The sequence below is a fragment of the Bos mutus genome, chromosome 3 (genome assembly GCF_027580195.1).
Source record: "Bos mutus isolate GX-2022 chromosome 3, NWIPB_WYAK_1.1, whole genome shotgun sequence".
Lineage (NCBI taxonomy): Eukaryota > Metazoa > Chordata > Mammalia > Artiodactyla > Bovidae > Bos > Bos mutus.
The window spans coordinates 117,511,626-117,536,437 of record NC_091619.1 but is presented as its reverse complement, the minus strand read 5'-3'; the positions used below and the strand labels follow the sequence as shown (position 1 = coordinate 117,536,437).

Below are 24,812 nucleotides of genomic sequence, written 5' to 3'. Positions count from 1 at the left end.
GGGACCCCACACCCAGGGTCAGAGTGAGGACTTGAGCCTTGCTGTCTGCCTGTCCCACCAGGCGAGGCTCTGCCCTCCCCACCCCTGCTCACTGCCCCTCCTGTGCCTGGACAGCCCGTGTGCTGGGGGGGCGGGGGGGCGGTGAGGGCTGGGTGTCCTCGCCCGGGTGGACAGCCTGCCCATCCTCGCTGTCTTCTCCTCCTGCCCTTGTTCGGTGACCCTGCTCTGGCGGGGGCCCAGGAGCACCCACAGTGAGGGCGGCCTAGGGAGGTCATCCCGGCAGGGCCCTGCCCAGCCCCCTGCAGTCACCTTCCCAGGCACCTCTGGGCACATGCCCAGGGCAGCTTTCCGGGGCTGCGGCCACTCAGAGGCCGAGCGCAGGGCTAGGGGTGCTTCCGGAAGGGAGCTGAGCCCTCACCCCTCTACTCACGGGTCCACACGTGCACCGGGGCCGAGGCCAGGCTCTCCGTGGGGCGCTCCTGCCCCCCGAGCCCGCTGAGGGCCGTCACCCAGATGGCGTATCTCCTTCCTGGCAGCAAGGCCCTGTGGGGAATGGAGGCCAGGGAGAGGAACAGGGTGGCTCTGCTCGCAGACCACCGCTCCGCCGGTGTGACCCAGGCGGGGGGCGTCCCGGGGCCGGTGTGACACGGGTGGGGGTCGTCCCCTGGCTGGTGTGACCCAGGCGGGGGTTGTCCTGGGGCTGGTGGGGGTCGTCCCCTGCCTGGTGTGACCTGGGTGGGAGTCGTCCCAGGGCTGGTGGCCAGGCAGCCCCCACAGAGGCCAGACTGGGGCCTGAGAGCTGGGTGCCCCTGGGGTAGGGGGCTCCTCCCTGGTCTGTCTAGCGCTGGACAGGACACAGGCCCAGGTGGCTGCGGTGTGGCCAGAAGCTGGTGCTCAGACAGCAGAGGCCAGCATAGGGCAACTGAAGGGAAAGGGCTAACAGGCCGGCCCGCCCGCCCCTCGGGAGGGCTGCCCACGAAGCTGGCCCTGGGATGGAACTTCGGAGGGTACCCAGTGCCCTCGGGGAGGAGAGGGTTTCCCTGCCCCTAAATGTCTGCACAGTGAGGCTCCTGCCAGCTGAGCATCCCTTCCTCTGGGGTTCTGGAACTTTCTCCAGGCTCAGGTGCCTGTGACTCTGCCCGCCCTCCTGCCCAGTAAAAGCCCTGGATGATATATGTCTACGTGGCTCCCCAGGAAAGTACCTGCTGGCTGGTGGCGGGGATGGGGTGTGTTGGGGATGTGGGGGGGACTTGTCTTATGTGGAGAGGGGCTGTGGAAGCTCACACATGGTCTGTGACTGGTCCCCGCCCGCCTCTTCCTTTCACTGATGTCGCTTTGTATCCTTTCTCTGTCCTGAATCTCTGCTGAGTCTTGGGGAACCCCCTCGGGAACGTGGGGATGGCCTTGGGGACCCCAACACAGGAGTGCCCACCTGGGACCCCATTTGTTTCTCTGTCCCCCTGTTCCTGGGGAGTGGGCAGAAGGAGCCACAGCCACACTTCACAGACAAGGGGTGGGGCATGGTCTCCAGCACAGATGGCCATCCGGCTGGACGGAAGAGCACAGAAGACACGGTGGAGAGGAGACTGCAGACGGGACATGTGCTGGTGCGGCGGTGTGGTGGCCTGCCCGCCCGCCTTCCAGAGCCCTCTCCCAGCCACGGCCCATGGCTGCTCTAGGCTGGACGCTGCAGAGCTGTCCCTGAGCCCACCTCCACAGCTGCGGTCAGAGGCTCAGGAAGTTGGTGGGGACGTCACAGCTGCTGCCTTCCCTGCTCACCCTGCCCCCAGCACTGCCCACCCTCCCTGCCTGGCTCAGAAGGTGGCTCATGGGTCCATCGTGGGCCGCCGTCTGGGAGCGTCTCTGAGCTTGGGGCCTAGGCCAGGGGTCTGAGGCTTCCCTGTGATGCTGCTGAAATGCTTATTTCAGTCATTAGTCATTTTCAATGACTGATGTTCATTTGTATTTAATTTTGTAGTTTTGTTGGTATATAATATGTAATATCCATAAGAAATTTCAGTTCCGCTCAGTTCAGCTGCTCAAGTCTTGTCTGACTCTGCGACCCCATGGACCCCATGTGGCACGCCAGGCTGCCCTGTCCTTCACCAGTTTAAGGTTTGAACATATTTGAACAAAGTAAAAATGTCAGGCAGCCCAAGGGTGCCTGCCTTCTCCCTTCCCAAGGACTCTGGTGACTCGGCCTGGAGGGACTCTGGGCTGGCCTCCAGTGGCCTCTCTGTTCTGTCTGCAGGGGGTGCCATCCACAGAGTCAGAGCGTCCCTGCTCTCTTGGGCATGTGGCGCCCGCAGGAGGCAAGGCAGCGGTGAGGCCCAGGGCTGATCACATGGCCCTGCTCCTCTAGGGGCTGGGAGGGGAGAGGGTGGCAGGAGCCCGGTGGGACGGGGGGAGAGGGCACCCTTGCTCTTACCTGAACGTGAACCTGTCCACACTCCTGTCCACGTCAGTGGACTGCTCCTCCTGGGCCTCAGGGTGGCGGATGGACAGGCGGACGCTGCTGACGGTGGCGTGGCGGATCCTGTGCAGAGCCCACCGCACCGAAATGGCGCTGGCTGTCACGTTGGCAACCTCAAGGCCCTCGATGGGGCGGGGTCCTGGGGACAGTGGGTGAGCAGCCTGTGTGGCCCCTCCTCACCCCTGGAGGGTGGGGCCAGGGCTGGAGACGGGGCTCAGGAAGGGCCCTGGGGACCTGTACAGACTGGCCTCGAGATGCCCGTCCAGCCTGGGCTTGCTGAAGGCGCCCCTCAGTCTAGCAGGGACCAGGGGCAGGTGGACATGCCCTGGACCACTGCCTCAGGGCGGGGGCGTTGCAGAGGGGCTGCTGCAGGCTCTGCCCTGCGTGGTCTTGGCCTGCCAGGGGGCAGGGTGGGACCTTCCTGGCTCCCTGGCTGGCTGGTGGCTCTGACAGTGACTCTCTGCACCATCTGGGGGCTCCTGGGGCCTGCCAGGGAGAAGCCAGGAGAGGCCTCACTGACACCAGGGAAGGGGACGAACCCCTGGCTGAGGGAGTTGAGGGGGTGCCCCAGCTCCCAGAGTGCCGAGCCCTGGTCTGCAGGAAGTGGTGCCTCACCCCTACCCCGATGGCACGGGGGAGGCTGTCTTCCTTCCAGAGCCCACCTCGAGCAGCCTCAAAAGTGCTTCTTGCTAAAGCCGGGCTCAGGATGGCCCTGCCTGTCCCCAGCCCCCGAGGCTCTTGTGTCACATGCTGCAGCCACCCTCCTGGCCCCGTGTGCTGTCCCTCCCCCTGAGGCCTCGTCCCTCCTCACACTTGGCCATCAGCGTCCTGGCTGTCGGCATCCGCGGAGGATGCCTGCCGCATTCCTTCCGAGGGACCCGAGAAGGGGCTCCCCTCTTCCTCCAGGACCCTCGTCTTCCTGCTCACCTGGCCGGCAGGCCATGCCTGCCTCGCTTGCCCTGCTCCCGTGACTGGCCGTGCCCACCTGCCCACCTGTGCTCACCTGCCCGCCCATGCTCACTTGTCCATATGTGCCCACCTGTGTACGCACCAGCCTGTTCCCACTTGTGCCCACCTGCCCCGCCCCTGCTAGCCACCCTCAAGGGGCTCCCAACATGCCCAGCGGTCATGCCACTGCCCAGCTCTCATTCCATCCTCCAGCCTGCCCTCCCCATCTCTTGACTCCCAGGGCCAGCCCCCACCAACCCACATCATGGAAGTATTCCGGGGTTCCCCCTCGCACACAGCCCCAGGAGCAGACAAGCCAGCTGAGCCCAGCTGCTCCGCACAGCTCCCTTCAGGGCAGCATACCCAAACGGCCTCCCTGCTGCCCCACGGCTGCCTCTGCTCCAGCCTGCGGGGAGGCTCCGTCCTCACCCCACGGCAGTCCCAGCCCCTTCTCAGGGGCCCCCCCTGCAGTCCCCAGCCCCCTCCATCCCCCATCACTGTCCCTCTCCTCCAGAGGAGGGGCCCTCTCGGCTGGGTCGGGCACCCTGCTGGGGGCACGCCAGGGCGGGGCCCTCGGGGGGCGGGCAGCCCGAGCCACTCACGCGTGCGGGCAAGCAGCACCACGGGCCTGCTGATGTCGTTCTTGTTGTTGGCGTTGCGCTTGACCGAGAAGACAGAGACGTTGTAGGCCCTGCCGGGTGCCAGGGCCCGGAGCTGGTGCGCAGAGCGGCCCCGGTCCACGAAGTCTGTGCGGCGGTAGGAGCCGTCCGAGGACACGTAGGTGACGGCATAGCCATCCAGCAGCTGCCTGGCAGCTGGGCCTTCGGGGGGGCGCCAGGAGATGGAGACCCCACTCTCTTCCACTTGCTCCACCTTGAGGGCCGTTGGTGGGAAGAGCTCTTCAGGGTTTCGGTCAAGAACAAGGGAAGGGGGGTGTCAGCTGTCGGCCGGGCAAGTCCCGGCCCCCAGGCGGGTGTCTGGCCCTTGGGCCTGGGGACGCTCGGCTCCCTGTCCTGCCCCGCGGGGTGTCTGCAGCCCTCAGGCGGGACCGGAGCCCCCACGCTGGCGCCCTCGCCGCCTTACCTTTGTCACAGTCCCTGCCGGTGTAGCCCACTTTACAGGTGCAGCTGTGGGACCCGTTGCTGGCCAGGCAGTAGCCACGGCCTCCACAGGGGCTGGAGAAGCAGGGGTCACTCACTGCGGGGGGAGGCAGCAGTGAGTGGATGTCTGGCCGGGCGCCTTCCCCCGGGCCCTCGATGCTGGCCCTGGGCTGGTCCCGTGTTGGTGTGTTTGTGGGATGCATGTGGGCAGTCCCAGGTGGCTCTTTGGGGAGCAGATATGGGGGACACTCTCTGGGGGAGGGGCAGGGCTTGCCAGGGCCCCCACGGAGAGGCCAGGCTGGCCCACCCCCAGCCAAGCCAAGGTGACCACTCCTGGGCAGCAGCTGAGAACACCGGCCCTTCCGCAGCCTGTGTCTGCTAGGGCTGGGGCGCAGCCCCGGGCTTCCAAGCCAGGGCCCACAGGGCCCCCCGCCCCGGTGAGGTACTCTGGCCACAAACTGTCCACACTACGCTCGTCGCTGGGCCGGCTCCTGTGCCCTGCAGCCGGGCTGGAGCCCAGGACCTGTCCACCCTGCACATCTGAGCGGTGCTGGTCAGGCCCAGCTTAGGGGCACTTGGGGACACTCAAACAGCACAGATCAGGCCACCTGCCCTGGGGAGACGCACAGCAGGGAGACACGGTGCCGGGGTGGCAGGCGGCGGGGTGGGGGCTACTGCAGGCCATGGCCAGGGGAGGCCTTGTCCCCTGCCCGGTCCCCAAGGGGCCCAAACAGGCTCACGAGCGAGGGCTCTCGCCATGAGGAGCTGGGAGCGCCAGGCCCCTGGGGCGGCCGTGAGCTTGGCCCTTCCAGGGCCGGCATGGCCTGTGGCTGGACGTGGAGCGGGTGGACGGGGGTGCAGGGGGCGGGGAGTGGCAAGCCCCACCTGTCTCACAGTGGTAGCCGAAGAAGCCCTCTGGGCAGACGCACAGGTAGGCCCCGCCACCGTTCTCACAGCGGCCTCCGTGCTGGCAGGGGCTGGAGTCGCAGGCATCCACCTCTGGAGAACACCCAGAGAGTCGGCCAGGGCAGCAAGGGGGTGTCTGGGGGAGGGAGGAGAGGACAGCGGGAGGAAGGGAAGGGACGGTGGGGCGAGGTCGCTGGGGGCGGAGGCGGGCAGGGGCCTGGCCCTCCCCTTGTCCTCCCTGCTGGGGTCCCGCCCCCCACAAGCCTGTCCCCGGGCACCGTCCCCACGCCCTGCTCTGAGCAGCCCAGCGTCTGTGCTTGTTGGAAACAGGTGTTCCCAGGTGTCCAGGGTATCACGAGTGTGGGTGAGGGCCCAGCACGCGGGGAGCCCGAGAGCAGCCCCTACCTGTCTCGCAGTGGACTCCAGTGAAACCGGGGGGGCACTGGCAGACAGAGGCCCCCGGGAGGTCCCTGCAGGTGCCTCCGTTTCTGCAGGGCTGTGCCTGGCATTTGTCTGTCTCTGAGGAGAGGGACACGGACATGAGGCTGCATGGCCGCTGCCCCGGGGCCTCCTGTGCCCCAGACTTCAGCTTCCCCTGCCCTCACTCTGCCCACAGAGCCTGTCGGGCCCCTGCTGCCTTCACTACCCAGGTTCTCCGGCCACCTGGCCTGCACAGGAGTGAGGGAGCAGGCTTCATGGAGCCTCCCCCCTACTCTGGCTCAGACACAGGGCTGGAATCTGCCCCCTGCACCCCACCTTCTCTGGCCCTGGGTCCTCATCCCCACCTCCCCCGCCCTCCACCAGCCAGGGTCTGCGGGAGGCAGGGAGGAGGGTCATGGTCAGCTGTTGTCAGCTGCAGTCTGTGCTTCCGGGGGACGAGAGGCAAGTGTATCTATAAACTGCCGTCCCTGTGGACATCAGAGCCAGCAGGGGCCCGAGAGAGCAGGCAGCACCCAGCCAGACCCCAGCACAGGGAGAGGAGTGGCTGGGCAAGGGGACCGTGCTGGGGCGCTGGAGCTCAGCGGGAGCGGCTGGCCCACGGAAGGCCGGGACTGTCTTACCCCGCTCACAGTGGGTGCCTTCACGCCCTGGGCTGCAGACGCACAGGTACCCGGCGATGCGGTCCTGGCAGGAGCCCCCATGCAGGCACGGCTGGGATCGGCACTCGTCGATTTCTGAGTGAGGAAAGCCCGGGTGCCAGGCGCCAGGAGAGACCCCAAGAAAAAAGCAGTGTTGCTGCTGTTAGCAGGGATGACTTGAAGCCGAACTAAGAGGGATGCACGTGAGCTTTGACAAGAGGCTCTGGACAGAAGTCTACGACACCCCAGGTGCCGGGAGAGGCCAGCACCCGAGGAGGGCCCTGGAGGGGAAGAGATGCACCTCTGGGAAGGGGCTGGGGCTGCTCCTGAGGACCGCACCGCGCCATTGTGTAACAGTCGTGTATGAGCCCAAGACGCTTGGGGGCTGGCCCTTCATTGTGAAATATTCACGGTGGAGTTTTTAAAAGCTGGGGGTTTTGCTCCTGAAGTAACGACGTTCAGCTTAAAACAGTCTACTCTTAATGCTTAACGTGTAAGTGAGTAAATAAGAGCTACTGACAGAATGACCCCAGGGCTGGCGCCTGACCTGGGGCTAGGAGTGTCGGCTCATCTGCTCGCACGCACATCCCGCTTGTTGTGACTTGAATTTCCACGGTTATCCCCTCTGTGCCTCCTTAGTTTTAAATTTTTACCAATATGCTGGGCAATTTTGCTATTATGAACTTTATTTATAGGACATTGTGGTTAACGTACTCTTTTCTCACTCAACGTTATATTAATAAGATGTTTCTATGTTGTGGGTGGTTCTCTTCATTGCTGTGTAATATTCCTCAGGGTGATTATACCATACTTTCTCTCTCTTGTTTGGTAGGCTTTGGGGTTGGGTTTAGATTTCTTGCTGTTGAAACAAAGCTTCTGTGTCTTTCACATCTCCTGGTGTAGAGTTTTCCCTCAATTTACAATTATCAAGCCGTACAGTTGCTAGGACACAGTTTATATGAAGGGGGTCAGCTCAACAAACGACTAAACTGCCCTCAGAGTGCTTGTACCCGTTTACACGCCCTCCAGCAGTTTAGAACAAACCCTGTCTGTCCACATTCTCACCAGTATGGGCTTTTAGACTTCAGAAGTTTTGCCAACTGAATGTGTCTCACTGTACTGCTGATTAGCATTTCGCACTTCACTGACAGAGGGAATGTTGTTTTCTACTGTGACACTCCTACTTATGTGTCTTACCTGTTGGGTTGATTCTATACGTTTATGTGTGTGTATACATAGACACTATACATAACATGTATGTGTATATACATATATGTGTAGATAACATATATACATAAGTGAAAGTCACTTAGTCACGTCTGACTCTTTGTGACACCATGGACTCTACAGCCCATGGAATTCTCCAGGCCAGAATACTGGAGTGGGTAGCCTTCCCCTTCTCAAGGGGATCTTCCCAACCCAGGGATCGAACCCAGGTCTCCCGTATTGAAGACAGATTCTTTACCATATGAGCCACAAGGGAAGCCCAACTTTCTTAAGGCCAAGGAATTTAACTTCCTAATTTTTAACTAGTCATCTTGTCCATTTTTTCCTTTTATATTTAGTTGTTTTTGTGGAATCTTTCCCTGCCTTAAGGCCAAAAAGATAGTTAACCTACATTTCCTACACAAAACTACATAGTCAAAAAAAAACGCATTTAAGTCCTTAATACATCTGGAACTAATTGTTGGGTATGGTGAGAAGTGGAGAAACAATGTAATATTTTCTGAGTACCTAACCGTTTTATTCCAGTTGTCAAGAAGATTTTCTCTGTTTTCTTACAGAAGTTTATAGTTTTAACTTTTACACTTATGTCTATAATTCATTTCATATATATAAAAATTATCATTTTGATGCTATTGTATATAGCATTGTTCCATTTCACTTTCCAAGTCTCCCCTGCTACAGTATGAAAATATAATTGTTTCTGTGTATTGACCCTGTATCCTGTAACCTGCTTGAATTCACTTATTAGTTCTGTTGCTTCTATTGTAGAATTTCTTAGGATTTTCTGTGTGCACGATCGTGTCATCTTTACTTCTTGCCCGATAGACGTGCTGTCTTCCTTTTCTCGCCTCTGTGTGGCCTAGGATCTCCAGGACAGTGGCGGAAGGCCCTGGTGAACGGACACCTTTGCCTGTCTGCTGATGACGGCAGGGACTCTTTCACCCGTAAGCACTTTGTTAGCTGTTGATCTTTTTCATGGATGCCCTTTGATCGGGTTAAATAAATTTCCTTCTACTCTTTAGTTTGTTAAGAATTTTAAAAATAATAGTTGAATTTTGTCAAATGACTTTTTCTGCATCTATTAAGACAATCATATGGTTTTCTCCTTTATTTTCTACTATGGTGAATTAGATTTACTGATTTTCAAAGGTTAAACTGTTCTTGACATAAATCCCTCTAGGTCAGGCTGTATTAGCCTTCTGATGTAATACTGGGTTGGATCTTAGTAACGTCTTGTTAGGATTCTGTGCTTTGCACATGAAGAATGTTGTTGGCCTGTACCTTCATTTGTGCAGCGTCTCTGGTTTCGGCACAAAGGCGATATTGGCCTCGTGAGATGAGCTGAGGAGGATCCCTTCCTCCTACACTCTCTGAAAGAGCCGTGTGGATGGTGCTGTTATTCCTTCTGAAGGGTTTGACAGAACTCAGAGAAGCGTCTGGTCCTGCCGTTTCCTTTGCAGGGAGGTTTTTAGCCACGAGTTAAATCTCCGTAATAGACACGAGGCTCTTCATATTCTCCACTTATTCTGGTGTCAGTTGTATCATTAGCATCTTTCTTCACTTGTTCTACATTGTGAGATATATTGGCCTGAAGTTGTTCCCAGTATCTCCTTGCCCTTTAAATGCTCGTATAGTCTTAAGTGATATCTCTTTTTATTTTGATATTGCTAATTTTTATTTTTTCCCTTGATCAGTCTAGCTAGAGGCTTATTATTTTTATTGATCCTTTCAAGGAATCAGTTTTTGGTTTCATCTGCACATGTCTTTTTATAATTAATTATAAAAAATATGTCATTTAATCATTTATTGTTGATTCATAAAAATGCAATGGATTTTGTTATAACCTATATTCACCAAACATATTACATTTCCTATCATTTATAGAGTTTTCTTTTGGTTGAGAGACAACCGTATTGGCTGTAAACACTGATGTTTCTCCTCCCTCCTTTAGTGTTTTCATGACTTTGCTTTCTTCTTCTTACTTTATTGCATAGGCTATTACTGACAATGTACTGTTGACTAGACTTGGTGATAATGGGCACCCTTATTTTGTTCTGAATTTTAAGGGGAATGTTTCTCCACTTAGGATAATGTCTATTCTAGGTTAGATGAGACCCATCATAAAACTGCCTCAGAAGCTAATTTCCTTCCTCCTCGTTGGTAGCTAGGCACGTCTGAGTCAGTTCGGCGGAAGAGCAGCTTTTCAGTTCCAGATCCTCCTCCTGTATAATGAGGGTCAGGGAACACTGGTCCACAGCTTCCTCTCCTTTTTGTTTTTGGCCTCACCATGCAGCAGGCAGAACTCCCTTGACCAGGGCCTGAACCTGTGCCCTCTGCAGTGGAAGCACGGAGCCTTAACCATGACCGCCAGGGCAATCCCATAGCCCTCTTAACGCAACCTGTCCTCATTCCTCTAAATATGTGGCGTGTAACTGGTGAGGTTCAGTGGAATTGTGTGTTCAGCCTAGCTTATGCCTGGTCTAAGCACATCTCCCTGTGGGCTAATGAACACCTGGGGGGCTCTGTGGGCTCTGCTATTTCTCTTTTATAAGTTTTCCCTCCAATAAGTCCTGTATTATACCATGTGGTACTAGAAAGGTGTGTGTGTATCATATTTTTATCTGGATAAGGAGTGCTTTTAAAATTCTTACTTGGTAGGAATTTGTTACTTGAATAGGTATGAATTTTGTCAAATGCTTATTATACATTCATTGAAATTCTTATATGACTTTTCTCTTTTAGTTGGTTAGCAAATTTTTCTAATATCAACTATTTTTACAACAACCCAACTTAAGAATGCTGTGTGTGCTCAGTCGTGTCTGACTCTGTGGCCCCAGGGACTGTCACCCACCAGGCTCCTCTGTCCATGGAATTTTCCAGGAAAGAATACAGGAGTGGGTTGCCACTTCCTACTCTAGGGGATCTTCCTGACCCAGGAATCAAACCCACGTCTCTTGGGTCTCCTTCATTGGCAGGCTGCTGCTTTATCACTGGCATCACCTGGGAAGCCCCATTATGGTATATGTAGTCTTTACAGACCATCAGATTTCTGCATCTGTTTTCACGTTTAATGGAGCCATAACTTTACTCTGTCCACCTGTCCATGTCTGGTGCTGGTTTAAGGTTGTCCTGACCTTGAAGAGTGGGTGGCACACACACTTTCTGCTCCCCAGGAGGGCCTGTGTAGCACTGCAGCAGGCTGCTTCTTGGCGGTTTGGTGGGATTGATCCATGGACTTGTTTGGGCCTGGTGCTTCCTTGTGAGAAAACTTTGCATCCTCAGCTCTCTAATGAGTTAAGAGGTACGATTTTATGGGCTCTCTGGAGCTTCCTTGATGTCACAGTGAGTGTGATGGTGTTTTCTAACTGTCCACACCCTAACTGAATGGGTCGCTTCACTATCTTTAAAATGCCGTTTTATTACCTCACTCCTGACGTCTCTATAAGAAGTCTGGTGCCAATCTGATTCTTGTTCCCTTGTGGCTTCTTGTCCCTTTTTCTAAGGATCTTTTCCTCCTGATTTTCTTACATTTTATTATACTGTGTCTCGTGTCTCTCTCCTCCTGTTTGACATTCTGCAGGCCCTTTCAATCTCTGCTCATTTATCAGCTATTCCGGGAGTTTAGCTCCATAGTTGTTGCAACATTCCAGCCTATTTTAATTTGTGTCACTCTTGGGGGCCTGTTGCCTCAGTGTCAGCACTTACTCCCTCCTCAGAGCCCACGCCTCCTTTCTAATCTGTGAGTGTTTCCCTTCGTCTCTCTGGCACAGCTCCTTACACTGGCCTTTCAGCTCATTAGCTTCGTCTTTGTTCCCATTTACAAGTTGCATCTGCCACTCCTACTGTTACAGTTTTTCGAGCATCTTATTTCTGCCTCTTTTGAACATCACTTTTTGATTCTATTTTTACGGCCAGCGTCATGTTTCCTTTTGTGTCTTTGTCCTGCGTTTATGTTCTTCCTCATCTTCTACGTCTCTGCTCCCAGGAGTATATGTTGTCTGGGCTCTATCAGTGTCTCTGAGGTGCCGCATTTCTCGAGCGTCCTGGTATCCTGGCTTGTGAGCTCACGTTCCTTGGCAGTTCCCACTCCTCCTCATGGCATGTTGAGGAGAAGCAACACTGGGCCCGGGGTGGCCTCCTAGACAGTGACCACTAGCCCTGGGGGGCTTGGAAGGACATGCGTAAAGGAGCAGGCTCGAGGCCAGGTGACCGCACCTGTGTTCTGACGCTCCACCTGAGAGGGCCGCCCAGGCCCGACACCTTGCAGGGCATCTGGGAGGGGGCGGTGTGCTCTGCGCCTCCCTTCTCTGGATGCTGTCCTGTCCCTAAACTAGTCTGCTGAAAGCTCTTTGCTTTCTGAGACCGTGTTACCATTACACAGATGGTCTGAACAGTTTGGAATGTTCCGTTTCGCTTAACACACCGCTGGTGGTGCTGTCTGTAGCACCCTGTCTCCAGGTGCCTGGCTCAAGGCAGGCCTTGCCTGCAGGGCAACACCCCTTAAAAGCTTGTGGGGGCTCGTGGGTGCCTTGTTCAAATGCAGGGTCTGATCCCGCAGGCCTGGGCAGGCCTGGGAGCAGGAGTGGGACCTAAGCCCTGATCTGCCTCTGCAGGGCTCTGCCTTTGGGCTGCCTCCTGGCCTCAGCGGCTTCCTCTGCAGAGCGGGCTTGTGGGTGTTAGACCTCATGCTTTGGGCTGCTCTGAGGACCGGAAGCCCTTAGAGAAGGGTCCGGAGTGGAGGGGACCGGTCATCACCACCATCAGCACCAGGTTTTGCCCTCACTTGGCACAGAGGAGACAGAGCCCAGGGTCAGAACTGCGGCTCAGTGCTTTCCTGCTCAGCCCAGGGGAGCGGGGCGTGGCCCAGGGGAGCGGGGCGTGGCCCAAGGGAGCGGGGCGTGGCTCCCCCCCCCCCTGCAGAGGGCCCCGGTCACCGTGGCACTGGGGGGGCTCGCTCCAGACGCCCTGTGGCTGGCACACCCGGACATGGCTGGAGGCGCTTGGGCTGTAGCCTCGGTCACACAAGTACAGGGCCACCGAGCCCAGTCGGGTGCCGTTGAATCGCAGGGTGGCATGCTGCACCTCGCCGGGGGGCCCGCAGTCTACCTCTGCAAGGACAGGGCAGCCCTGTACTGCGCTGCTGGCCCCTGCCTGGCCTCCCGCTGCTCTGACCCGGGCCCCTTGCTCCCTGTGCAGCCTGTCCCAGGGTGACAGAACCGGCCCCCAGAGCAGGCTGCTCAGAGGTTTCCTTCTTCCCCTCCCTCCCCAGTCCCCTGCTGGGCCCTGCGCTGCCCCATCCTGGCCTGCTCACCTGCCTGGCACCGGCGTCCTGTGTACCCTGCTTGGCAGTGGCAGGAGAAGTCTGTGCCTAGGTCCTCGCAGGTGCCCCCATTCATGCACGGGCTCCGGAAGCAGGGCGAGGGGGCTGCAAGGGCGCGGGAACCCCATTGGCCATCACTGTCCCCACTGAGGCCTCTGGGGGCAGGGGCATCCTGCCTCTCGCACCAGCTGTGCCTCGGGGCCACGGGGCTATGGAGAGCCCCCCTTACCTATCTCACAGTGCCGCCCCGAGAAGCCCGGGGGGCAGTCACACTTGTATTTGCCGATGTAGTGGAAGCAGGTGCCGCCATTGTGACAGGGACCCGAGGCGCATGAGTCTGGCTTCCCTGGAAGCAGAGGCACCCATTGGGTAGGGCCGGGGATCGCGTGCACCCCCCTCCGGTCCCTCCCCTCGTCCCTCCACACCCTCATCAGGGGCGGTAGGGGGCTTGTGGGGTGCTCCTGACGAGCAGACGCAGGGAGCAGGGCAGGGGTCCCAGGCCGGCCCCTCCCCACCCTCCCCAGGCTGGCCCGCCCGCTGGGCTCGCACCAATCTCGCAGTGCCTGCCAGTGAAGCGGTAGGGGCAGTCGCAGTGGTACTCGCCGCCCGCCTCCTTACACGTGCCTCCGTTCCTGCAAGGCCCAGAGCTGCACAGGCGCGGCCGGGCTGCCAGGGACAGACAGACAGAGAGGCTGGTTAGCTGGGTCCAGCCTCCTGGCCCAGAGTGCCCGCAGGCCAGGGCTGCTGGTCAGCAGAGCCCCTGAGGCTGCTGCCCAGGGCCGAGCTCACCAGGTGCTCCCCACTTGGCTTGGGGGCCCTGTGCCCGCCGCCCCACCCCTGCACCCACTGCCCCGGCCCCCTGCGCCTGAGTCCCACCCCTGCACCCGCCACCCTCCACCCCCCTGCCCTGCCCGGGCTCTGCTGGGGAAGCACTGGAGAGCTGCCCACTGCCGCCTTCCTGCTGAGTGGGGAGCCGCGGCACTCCCACTCAGATCTGCGTGTTCCTGTGCCTGCACTGAGGGCCTTCCCTGGCCTGCGGGGTGGATGTCCCACCTTCACAGCTCAGCCAGCAGTGTAGACCCTCGGCCTGCTTGACGATCTTGGGGGGGATGTGAGGCAGGAGGGGCCTCCCTCCCATGCCCTGTGGGGCCTCACAGAACGCTTGTCCAGGTTCCGGCCACCACCCCCGCCCCGCCATGTCCCTCTGCCCCCTCTTGGGGACGCCTTGGCCAAGTGTGCAGGACCTTGGTGGCTCTGCACAGAATCAGCCTGCTCTCTGGAAAGCCCTCCCCCGCAGGGGTGTGGAGGCCGTGGGCTCTGTGGTCAGACCCCCGGGGGCCCAGTCTCAGGGCCCCGTGGGAGTGGCAGAGGCAGGGGTTCAGGTTTCAGCTCTCTGGACACGTGAGGCAGCAAGAGGGCTGGACGGGGCCCAGGTGCCAAGCCCGGGAGGACAGACGTGGGCATAGGGGCCAGGCAGCCAGCACCCTGGGCCCTGACCAGAGGATGCCTGGGTCACTGAAAACAGTCCTGAGTGCTGCTTCTCCTGCTGGAGGGACTGCTGGGCAGGCAGGGCGCGCGCAGTGACGCCCGCAGCGTATCTGCGTAGGAGCGCTTACGTTCCTACGTGGCTAAGTGTTGTAAAACGTCGACATTCTCCAACTGCATTACGTTTATAAAGTCGACTCAGTGGACGTGAATCTGACCAACTCCAGGAGATGGTGAAGGACGGAAGCCTGGCGTGCTGCCGGCCATGGGGTCACAGAGAGTTGGACAGAACTAGCGAGTGGACAACACTGAGTTTTTTTGTAAATCGGTGATTCTAAATCCCACTGGAAACACAGTGAGCAGGAGGGGAGTGCACTGTGCGGAGAGCGCTGCGACGGGCGGGAGGCGCCCCGCCCCGCCCCCCGTAACTGTGCGGAGAGCGCTGTGGCGGCGGGAGGCGGGAGGCGCCCCTGCCGTGCCCACCTTTCTCGCAGTGGCGGCCGTGGAAGCCCCGCGGGCACTCGCACGTGTAGGAGTCTTCGTGCGCGTCACAGGAACCTCCATTGAAGCAGGGGTCGGAGTCACACGGCGACGGCAGCGCTGTGGGGCAGAGGACGGTCACCCTGACGTCCTGGCCAGAACCGATGCCAGGCTTGAGTCCTCATGCTGGCTCGGAGGCCCCCCTAGAATCTCTTCTATCACATTTTTGAATTTTCCAGATTTTGCCTTTGCTCTTCCGTGAGCTGGGACTGAGTTGGGACTGAGCTGGGCTCCACAGGAGTCCTGGTATCAGGACCACCTGGTAGCACGTCACCACCGTCACACGTGACGACTCTCTACCCGGCTCACTCGGTGTCTGCACTGACACATATGCCGGCAGACATGCTTCTCCGCGGGCGCTTGTCAGGCGGCCATGTCCCAGCAGCTGAGCTGGAAGGTGCCGAGTGGCGCTCACACGTGGCTGCAGCGGGTGGAGCAGGGCGCGTGGCCAGGCTGCCCACCCCCAGGTCCCCTCGCTGCCTCCTCCTGCTGCCCCCAGGGCCTCCCAGCACCTCCCCCGCCAGCTTCCAGGCAGGCCCACTCACAGTGGCTGACGTTGTGGTCGGCGTGGCAGACGCACAGGTAGCTCCCGCCGTACTCCATGCAGTAGCCGCCGTCGGGGCACTGCGTGTTCATGTTGCAGGGCGTGGCCGTGACCTCTGCACACGAGGGGGAGGCCCAGGGACCGCGTGACCCCGGGGGTGACCAGGCTGGGGTGCCCCCCACACCCGGGGCTCACCGTGCTTTCAGGGATTCTCAGGGCAGGGCAGGACGGGAGCCCCGTCCCAACCCTGGGCACTTACCAAATTCGCAGAGGAGCCCAAAGAAGCCCGGTGGGCACTGGCAGAGGGTGCTGTTGGCCCCCAGGCACCTGCCACCATTGCGGCACTCACAGCTGCTGGGGGTTCCTGCCACAGACGGAGGGGAGAGAGGCCTCAGTACGGGGCCGCCCTCCTGACCACTGTCCCATAAAACCGGCTGTGCAGCCCCTCTCCCCACTCCCAGATCCTCTCCATGGGTATCCACATGCACACCCCATGGGGCCCCCACCCCGGCGGCCCGGCCCACACGCACTTTCCCTGCAGTTGAGGCCCATGAAGCCTTCAGGGCATTCGCACACGTAGCCCTGATCTGCATCCACACAGGTGCCTCCATTCTGGCAAGGGCCCGAGAGGCAGGCGTCGGGCACTGGGTGGTGTCCTGCAAGAAAAGCAGTGGTCACCCAAGGCCTGGCAGCGGGCCTGGGCAGGGAGTGGGTTAACAGGGCCTTGGGCCAGAGAGGAGGCACGTTAACCTCTGTTGTTTGTGCCAAGTGCCTGGAGACTGGCCCCCAGCAGCCCTCAGCCCCGAACCCCTTCTCTGGAGCAGAAGCAGCATCTGGAGTGCAGAGGGGCCGATGGTGCACCGAGGGCCTGGCTGAGGCCAGAGGCTCCAAGTGGTGCTCACCAAGCACCTCTGTTACTGAAATGCTAGGGGTTTTCCAGGTATCTGTCTCCTGTTGATTTCTAGTTTAATTTTGCTGCGATCAGAGAACACAGTCCTTTTCAGTTTATTGAGCTTCATTTTATGGCCAGTGGGGTCGTCTGTCATGGTGGAGGCTTGCAGGCCCTGGAAGGAATGTGGGTCTCTGTGAATATCAGTCAGGCTGGGTCAGCCAGCAGTGCCTCCACGTCCCTGCGTCCTGGCTGGTCTCCATACTCGTGTCCTCTGCGCTGCCAAGAGGCCATCTGAAAAGCATCTCTGTTTAGCCTTAATTTCTGAAAGACAGTGTTTGTGGTGTACAGCCCTAGTGTTACAGCTTACTTCTTCCAGGGCTTCACGGGTGTCGTCCCACTGTCGTCCAGCCTGCACGGACTCGGAGGACGAGGCTGCTGGCACGCTTTAGTCTGTCTTTTCTCTCTGGCTGCTTTAAGATTTTCCCTCTGTCGTTGTTACTCAGCCGCTCAGTCGGGTCTGGCTCTCTGTGACTCCACGGACTGCAGCGCACCAGGCTTCCTTTGCCATCTCCGGGAGCTTGCTCAAACTCATGTTCACTGAGTCGGTGATGCCATCCAACCATCCCCTCCTCTGTTGTCCCCTTCTCCTGCCTTCAATCTTTCCCAGCATCAGGGTCTTTTCTGATGAGTGAGGTCTTCATATCAGGTGCCCAAAGTAGTGGAGCTTCAGCTTCAGCATCAGTCCTTCCAGTGAATATTCATGCTTGCTTTCCCCTAGGATTGACTGGTTTGATCTCCTTTCAGTCCAAGGGACTCTCAAGAGTCTTCTCCAATATCACAGTTTGAAAGCATCAGTTCTTTGGTACTCAGCTTTCTTTATGGTCTAACTCTCACATTCATACATGACTACTGGAAAAACCATAGCTTTGACTATGTGGACCTTTGTCAATAAAGTAATGTCTCTGCTTTTTAATATGCTGTCTGTCATAGCTTTTCTTCCAAAGAGCAAGCATCTTTTAATTTTATGGCTGCAATCACCATCTGGAGTGATTTTGGAGCCCAAGAAAATAGTCTGTCACTGTTTCCATTGTTTCTCCATCTATTTGCCATGAAGTGATGGGACCATGATCTTAGTTTTTGAATGTTGTTTTAAGCCAGCTTTTTCACTCTCCTTTTTCACCTTCATCAAGAAGATCTTTAGTTTCTCTCTGCTTTCTGCCATAAGGATGGTATCATCTGCATATCTGAGATTATTGATATTTCTACCAGTAATCTTGATTTCAGTCTGTGATTCATCCAGTCTGGCATTTCACATGATGTACTCTGCATATAAGTTAAATAAACAGGGTGACAATATGCAGGCTTGATGCACTTCTTTCCCAATTTTAAACCAGTCTGTTGTTCCATGTTTGGTTCTAACTTTTGCTTCTTGACCTGCATACAGGTTTCTCAGGAGGCAGGTAAGGTAGTCTACTAGTCCCATCTTTTTAAGAATTTTCCAGTTTGTTGTGATCCATACAATCAAAGGCTTTAGTGTAGTCAATGAAGCAGAAGTAGATGTTTTCATGGAATTCTCTTACTTTTTCTGTGATCTGGCAGATGTTGGCAGTTTGATCTCTGGTTCCTCTGCCTTTTCTAAATCCAGCTTGTGCATCTGGAACTCCTCGGTTCATGTAGTGGTTTTCAGCAATTTGATTTATGTTGGGCTTTGTATGGTTTTCTTCATGTTTTTCTTGACTTTTGGGTTTTCATTTTCATCAGACTTAGAAACTGTTTGGCTGTTGCTTTTTCACACTCTTTCCCTGCACCCCTTCAGCCCATCCTTCCTGCAGGGACTGCAGGGTCACAACTGCTGGGCGCGCGGCGTCCCTGCACAGGCCCCCCCTCACTGCTGCCCTCCGTGTCACTCTCTCTGGGCTGCTTGTCGAATCGTTCCCATTTCTCTCTTCAAGGCCGTTGACCTTTCCTTCTGCAGCGTCTAACCTGCTGTGAACACCGTCCAGTGTTTTTTTTTTAATCCAGATATTATGTTTTTCATCTCTAAAAACTTCTTTAATATATTCTGCTGCTGCTGCTAAGTTGCTTCAGTCGTGTCCGACTCTGTGCGACCCCATAGACGGCAGCCCACCAGGCCCCGCCGTCCCTGGGATTCTCTAGGCAAGAACACTGGAGTGGGTTGCCATTTCCTCCTCCAATGCATGAAAGTGAAAAGTGAAAGTGAAGTCGCTCAGTCGTGTCCGACTCCTAGCGACCCCATGGACTACAGCCTACCAGGCTCCTCCGTCCATGGGATTTTCCAGGCAAGAGTACTGGAGTGGGGTGCCATTGCCTTCTTCCTTAATATCTTCTACTTCTCATTATGTCTTTTCCCTCAACAGTCTTGAACATACGGCACATGCATGTTCATGATGGATGATCAAACATTTATGTTTGCTGATTCTCTGGCCATCTCTGGCCACTATCTCTTTATATCTATTTTACTTCTGGCGGTAAGTCATATACTCTTAACCTTTTGTATGTCTGGTAACTTTTGGGTGGGTATTCTGGGGTCCTGGATTCTGTTACATTCATCTAAAGAGTTTAGGATTTTATTCTGACATATGGTTAAATTCAGTTCAGTTCAGTCAGTCAGTTGTGTCTGAATCTTTGCGAACCAATGGCCTGCAGCATGCTGGGCCTCCCTGTCCATCACCAACTCCCGGAGCTTAATCAGACTCATGTCCATGGAGTTGGTGATGCCATCCAGCCATCTCATCCTCTGTTGTCCCCTTCTCCTCCTGCCTTCAATATTCCCCAGCATCAGGGTCTTTTCCAACGAGTCGGTTCTCACATCAGGTGGCCAAAGCATTGGAGTTTCAGCTTCAGCATCAGTCCTACCAGTGAATATTCAGGACTGATTTTCCTTTAGGATTGACTAGTTAGATTTCCTTGCAGTCCAAGAGGCTCTCAAGAGTCTTCTCCAATACCACAGTTCAAAAGCATCAATTTTTCAGTGCTCAGCCTTCTTTATAGTCCAATTCTCACATCCATACATGACTACTGGAAAAACCATAGCTTTGACTAGACAGAGCTGTCTGGTCCTTTCAAGCTTTCTTTTCAGTTTTCTTGGGGCAGATCAGACCTGCCATTAGCTTAGCACGTATTCATCCCCACCACTAAGGTGATACCACTGGGGACTCTAGTCAGTACTGGCCCTGGGTATGAAGAGCTTGCTCTACTCTGGCTGGTAGGAGTGGGCTTGAGTTTCAGTAACTGACACCACTCCCAGTGGTTCTTCCCCAGCCCAGCAGCTCTCACCCCACCCAGATTCAAGGGGTCTCAGGGCAGCTGTCCAGGGCTCGTCTCCTGCTTTCTCCTCTTCCCTCCCCGCCCCCCGTCCCCCCAGCAGCTCTGTCCTTGTTGGTGGCACCAGCACAACCTCCAGGCACTGAACTGGGATCTCTGCTCCTTGACTCAGAGACTCAGAGGAACTGCTGGAGTCTGGAACCCCCTCCCCACCCACAGGGCAGCCTGGCAACGGCTCTGATGCAGCCTTGTGGCAGCTGTGGGTTCCACCCCGCTTCCTTCTCCTCTCCCAGGAATGAAGTTCCTGGCTTTCAGTTGTCCAGTGGCTGAGAACAGGTGTTTCCTGTGCCTGTTCTGGTTTTCTTGTTGAGAGTGACAGGGAGAGTCCCAGAGCGGCTCGTCCTCGTTGGCCGGAAGCAGAAGGCTTGACAGTCTTTAGTCTGGTTTTTGGCCAGCTTCCTCTGTGCCAGCTTCCTCTGTGCCTTGAAGTGTGGCTCCAGAGCTTGTACTGGGGTGGATGTATTAGTGGCTGTTCCTCACAGTTTGCTTTTGTTAGCATTATTCTTTGTACAAAAGTGATTTCTTTGTAAAATCTTCTGAAATCACTTTATCTATTTTCTGACATGAGTTTAGTTAAGTACGCTGATGCTTGGATGCCAGTCGAGGCCGTCCTGTGACATCACGATGATTTTGGGCAGCAGGTGGGGCTGCCACCTGCCCACCCTCTGCACTGTGAGGCCTCGCTGTCCCCTGGGGACACAGCCTGCCCTGCGCGTGGCCTGCTGGCCACAGACCAGTGGAGGGCACAGCGCCCACCTGCATCTTACTTGTAGCAAAACCTCACTTCCTTCTTAAGTTTTTAGACTCAAAGTAAATCTGATGAGTTTGTCTTGAGCACCCCCCAACCCCCGGGGAGATGGGTGCACAGCTATTGTTGGCTCGGGGGTGGAGGCCCTGGGAGGTCAGGGGATGTCAGATGCTGAAGTCGTAATTTATTCTGTGGCTCATAAAATCTAGTTGGTCTTTTAATTGAGTCCTGTTGTCCAGTTGCTCAGTCACGTCTGAGACCTTGTGACCGCATGGCCTACGGCATGCCAGGCTTCCCGTCCTGCACTGTTTCCCAGAGTTTGCTCAGACTCAAGTTGTTTGAATCAGATGCCGTCCAACCATCTCATCATCTGTCATCCCCTTCTCCTCCTGCCTGCAATCTTTCTCGGCATCAGGGTCTTTTCCAATGAGCCGGCTCTTCACCTCCAGTGGCCAAAGTATTGGAGTTTCAGCTTCAGCATCAGTCCTTCCAATGAATATTCAGGACTGATCAGAACTGACTTTAGAATTGACTGGTTGGATCTTCTTGCAGTCCAAGGGACTCAAGAATCTTCTCCAACACCACAGTTCAAAAGCATCAATTCTTTGGCACTCAGCTTTCTTTATAGTCCAACTCTCACATCCATACATGAGTACTGGGAAAACCACAGCTTTTACTATACAGACGTTGGTTGGTAAAGTCTCTGCTTTTAATGTGCTGTCTAGGTTTGTCATAGTTTTTCTTCCAAGGAGCAACCAGCATTTAAAACAACATGCAATAGAACAGAAGTGAGCAGACTTCATCACGTGTGGTGGAGATCAGCCCAAGGTTTGTTTCCTTGCACCGGAGGGCTCTGGGGCAGGAAGAAGGGGCAATAAACAGCCTAGAATCTGCTGAAGGGGCGGGGCCTGGGGACTGTGGCCATCCGCCTGAGAGAGGGGAGCAGACTTCCTGGGCCTCATCCAGCATGTGCACAGCAGAGCCCAGACCAGAGCCCACCTCCAGAGGACGAGGGGGCAGCTGACCCCGTCACCCATGGGGAGCTGCGACACAGCCATTACCTGTCTCACAGCGAGGTCCCTCGAAGGGTTCCGCACACAGGCAGGTGAAATTCCCCACCAGGTCGACACACGAGCCTCCGTTCAGGCAGGGGTCAGAGCTGCACTCGTCCACGTCTGCGGGTGGCAGAGGTGGGAGCTCGGCTGCACACCAGCCTCTGACCACCCAGCACCCTGCCCCACTGGCACCCCGCCCCGCCCCACAGCCACCAGCCGAGGGCACGCTCACCTGTCTCGCAGGCCGCCCCTGTGTAGCCGGCTGGGCATACGCACGCCGCGGTGCCGCCCTCCGCCCGGCACCAGCCGCCGTTCTGACACTCTCTGTCATCGCACGGAGACTCTGCTGTGAGCGCAGTGTGCACGGCCATGGGGCTCCTGGCTGTGCGGCCCGGTCTCCCTCTGAGCCCCACCCTGCACCGCGGGCTGCACACGGGTGGCCCTGGCAGTCTCCAGGGGGCAGCGGGCCCTGGAGTCCAGGGCCGTCCCCGGCCACTGGCACTGAATGCTCGTCTGAACTGGGTTTATCCCAGCAGATGGCAGGGGCACGGGCATGAAGGGGCCCAACTCCCAGCCTCCTGGGGCGTCCCTGTCTCTGGGACCCTGACCTCACCAGAGCAGGGTTGGGCGCGGGTGGGAGTGGGGAGACTCGAGGCAGCCAGCGCCCACGTCCCTGCTGGACGCTGCCTGGTGCCCCTGCTGGCATGGACTCTGGATGCCGAGGCAGGTCTGGAGACCAGGGAGCTGTTGGGGGCCCGGGCCGCTGCTGCGGGTGTTGCTGTGCTGGCCACGGAGAAGCCAAGGCTCAGGACTGCCGGTGCTGCCCCAAGGCCCCCAGGGCCCTGCTGGCCTGGATACGTGTCTACACACCAGAGTCAGAGACTTGGAAACATGCCCTGTGGCCCTAAGTATCCATTAGAAATGTTTTTCTAGCTGAGACACTGGTGAGGCTGTTACCCGCACCCGTTTGATTTAACAGTGTTGTTTCCAAATAACAGTTCACATCCCTGAAGGTCTGGGGGGAGTGTCTCTGGCTGAGCCGATGGGGGTCAGGGGCCGCCATGCGCTGATCTTAAGGGCTCCATCTCTTGGGCTCCCCTAGCAGCCTCCCGTGGTGAAGCTGGGGGTGTGCACCATCACTCAGCAAACCGCAGTGCGGGCTGCAGCTTGGGAGCAACAGGAGGCTCTTGAGAAAGACCTCAACCCACAGCCAGGCCACGAGAGCCCCAGGGTGGGGAGGAGCAGATTCCACTCCTGCCAGGAGCCCTTGGGGTTGAGGGTTTGGGGGCACAGGTCCTACAGTGAGAGGGTCTGGAAGCAGGCCCTGCCCTGTTCCCAGGCCTCACAGGGCTGAGTGCTGTGCTCAGTGCTCCTGCTGCGCCCCGAGGCCCCTCCTCTGGACTCTGGGCTCCTGCAACCCCCTCCCCCACCACCTCTCTGGCCACCCGCCTCTGGGGCAAGGCCCGTGCAGCATGCTGACCTGATGCCCCTGCCCCCCAGGTCTGGCAGGACCGTTCCGGGCGCCCTGTGGCCCCTGGCGCGTGGGGCTGGGTGGGCTCCTCTTACCTGTCTCGCAGGTGGGTCCCCTGAAGCCGGCAGGGCACTGGCAGCTGAAGCTGTTGACGCCGTGTGTGCAGGTCCCACCGTTCTGACACGGGTGGGAAGCGCACTCGTTCACATCTGGAAAATGGGGCAGCTGGAGCCTCAGTGGAGGGACGCCTGGGAGGACGGGGCCCGCCAGGGCTGGGTGGTGCTCACGGCCGTGGAGCTGCTGTGTTTGGCTCCCCCGTGGTGTCCGTGCACGCTGCCCAGGACACGGGGACAGAGACCCTGGGCCGCAGGTTGTGGCCCCTCTGGGGCGGGGCGGGGGTGGGGTTCCTCCTGGGGCTGGTCCCTCCAAGGAGCGGGATATGGGCGTGTCCTGCAGAAGCTCACCCAGGTGGCACGTCCTCCCTGTGAAGCCTGAGAGGCAGGAGCAGGTATAGGAGGGGTTGCCCGTGACGCAGTCGTCGATGCACTTGCCGCCGTTGAGGCAGGGACGCAGGGTCTGGCACACGGAGGCTGCGGACACATGGAGGGCAGAGCGTCAGCCCCGCCCGGGGTCCCTCCTGGGGGAGGTGCTGCGCTGTCCGCAGCTGCCTAGAGAGCAGCCACGGTTTCCCTGGCCTGGGGGGACAGGCAGCTGGCAGAGCTCAGCTTGGGGACCCCACGCTCTGCAGGAGCAAGACACGGAAACCCACCATTACTAAGCACACTCGGGGACTCCCCTGGCAGTCCAGGCGCTAGCCCTCTGCGCTTTCACTGCTGGGGCGCGGGTTCAGTCCCTGGTCAGAGAACTAAGATTCTGCAAGCTGCATAGCTTGGCCAAAAAAAGAACCCCATGCACACATGGGCAGGTACAGGAGCGTCCCAGGATTTCTGCTCTCCCAATACTAGGAGGGACCCAGGGACAGCTGGCTGGCGTTCAGAGATGGGGGGACGTTCCTGGAAGGGCCCTCTGGTCCCGAGAGCCACCGAGGGTGTGGGTGTCTCCGAGGCCCGCCCCTCCCCGCTGGCCATTCTCCAGCTGCCCGGGCACTCAGGCGATGGGGGGCTCGGCTGCCCTGTGGCAGTTGCTGGCTGGCTGCCTGAGCTGATTCTGGGCCGGCCCTTCTGCCCGGTGTGGATGCTTGGCCTCTCAGGGGTAGATGCCCCGCCTCTCAGGGGTGGGTGCCCCGCCTCTCAGGGGTGGACCACCCTCCCTTCCTGGTGACCCCAACTGATGGGTACAGGCTTCATCTTCTGGGCCTGAGGTGTGCTGGGGACCCCAGGAGACTGGTCCCCTGCACCCCACCTTCATGGCACTGTGCTCCTGGGGCCTCTCTGCCTGTGAGTTTTGGGGGCCCAGCAATGCCCCCCATCTGCTGCCCACAGAGGCCTGGGACGGGGGAGAAGCATCTCCACGTGGGAACAGGGTCCCGGAGGACTGAATGCACCCTCTTCGGAGGACCCCACTCCTCAGGGTCAGAGCCTGCAGCCTCTGCAGGGCAGCACGTATCTGCCCACCCCTGCTCACCCACCTGCACCCACACTGTGCTCCTCAACCACCACCCAAGCCCCGGTCTCTGGCAGGTGCCAGACCTCTCTGCTGCTTGCCCACGGGATGGGGAC

The 24,812-nt window shown here is 57.8% G+C and overlaps 1 protein-coding gene across 10 annotated transcripts in view; it reads right to left on the bottom strand.

The window, feature by feature from the left end:
- SNED1 (sushi, nidogen and EGF like domains 1) overlaps window positions 1-24,812 on the bottom strand; it is a 74,791-nt gene that overhangs the window by 17,906 nt on the left and 32,073 nt on the right. For all 10 annotated transcript variants that reach the window (XR_011463780.1, XR_011463782.1, XR_011463783.1 and 7 more), the window contains exons 5-23: window positions 23,598-23,723; window positions 23,229-23,342; window positions 21,895-22,008; window positions 21,669-21,782; window positions 16,153-16,278; window positions 15,882-15,986; window positions 15,624-15,737; window positions 15,022-15,138; window positions 13,603-13,719; window positions 13,283-13,399; window positions 13,045-13,158; window positions 12,668-12,841; window positions 6,489-6,602; window positions 5,833-5,946; window positions 5,407-5,520; window positions 4,505-4,618; window positions 4,024-4,320; window positions 2,429-2,612; window positions 431-543 (exon numbers count right to left, since the gene is read on the bottom strand). Coding sequence is in view for 5 of the 10 variants with exons in the window: in XM_070368644.1 (XP_070224745.1) it covers window positions 431-543; window positions 2,429-2,612; window positions 4,024-4,320; window positions 4,505-4,618; window positions 5,407-5,520; window positions 5,833-5,946; window positions 6,489-6,602; window positions 12,668-12,841; window positions 13,045-13,158; window positions 13,283-13,399; window positions 13,603-13,719; window positions 15,022-15,138; window positions 15,624-15,737; window positions 15,882-15,986; window positions 16,153-16,278; window positions 21,669-21,782; window positions 21,895-22,008; window positions 23,229-23,342; window positions 23,598-23,723 (2,502 nt within the window). In the remaining 5 variants the exon portion in view is untranslated. The remainder of the gene's footprint in view (window positions 1-430; window positions 544-2,428; window positions 2,613-4,023; window positions 4,321-4,504; window positions 4,619-5,406; window positions 5,521-5,832; window positions 5,947-6,488; window positions 6,603-12,667; window positions 12,842-13,044; window positions 13,159-13,282; window positions 13,400-13,602; window positions 13,720-15,021; window positions 15,139-15,623; window positions 15,738-15,881; window positions 15,987-16,152; window positions 16,279-21,668; window positions 21,783-21,894; window positions 22,009-23,228; window positions 23,343-23,597; window positions 23,724-24,812) is intronic.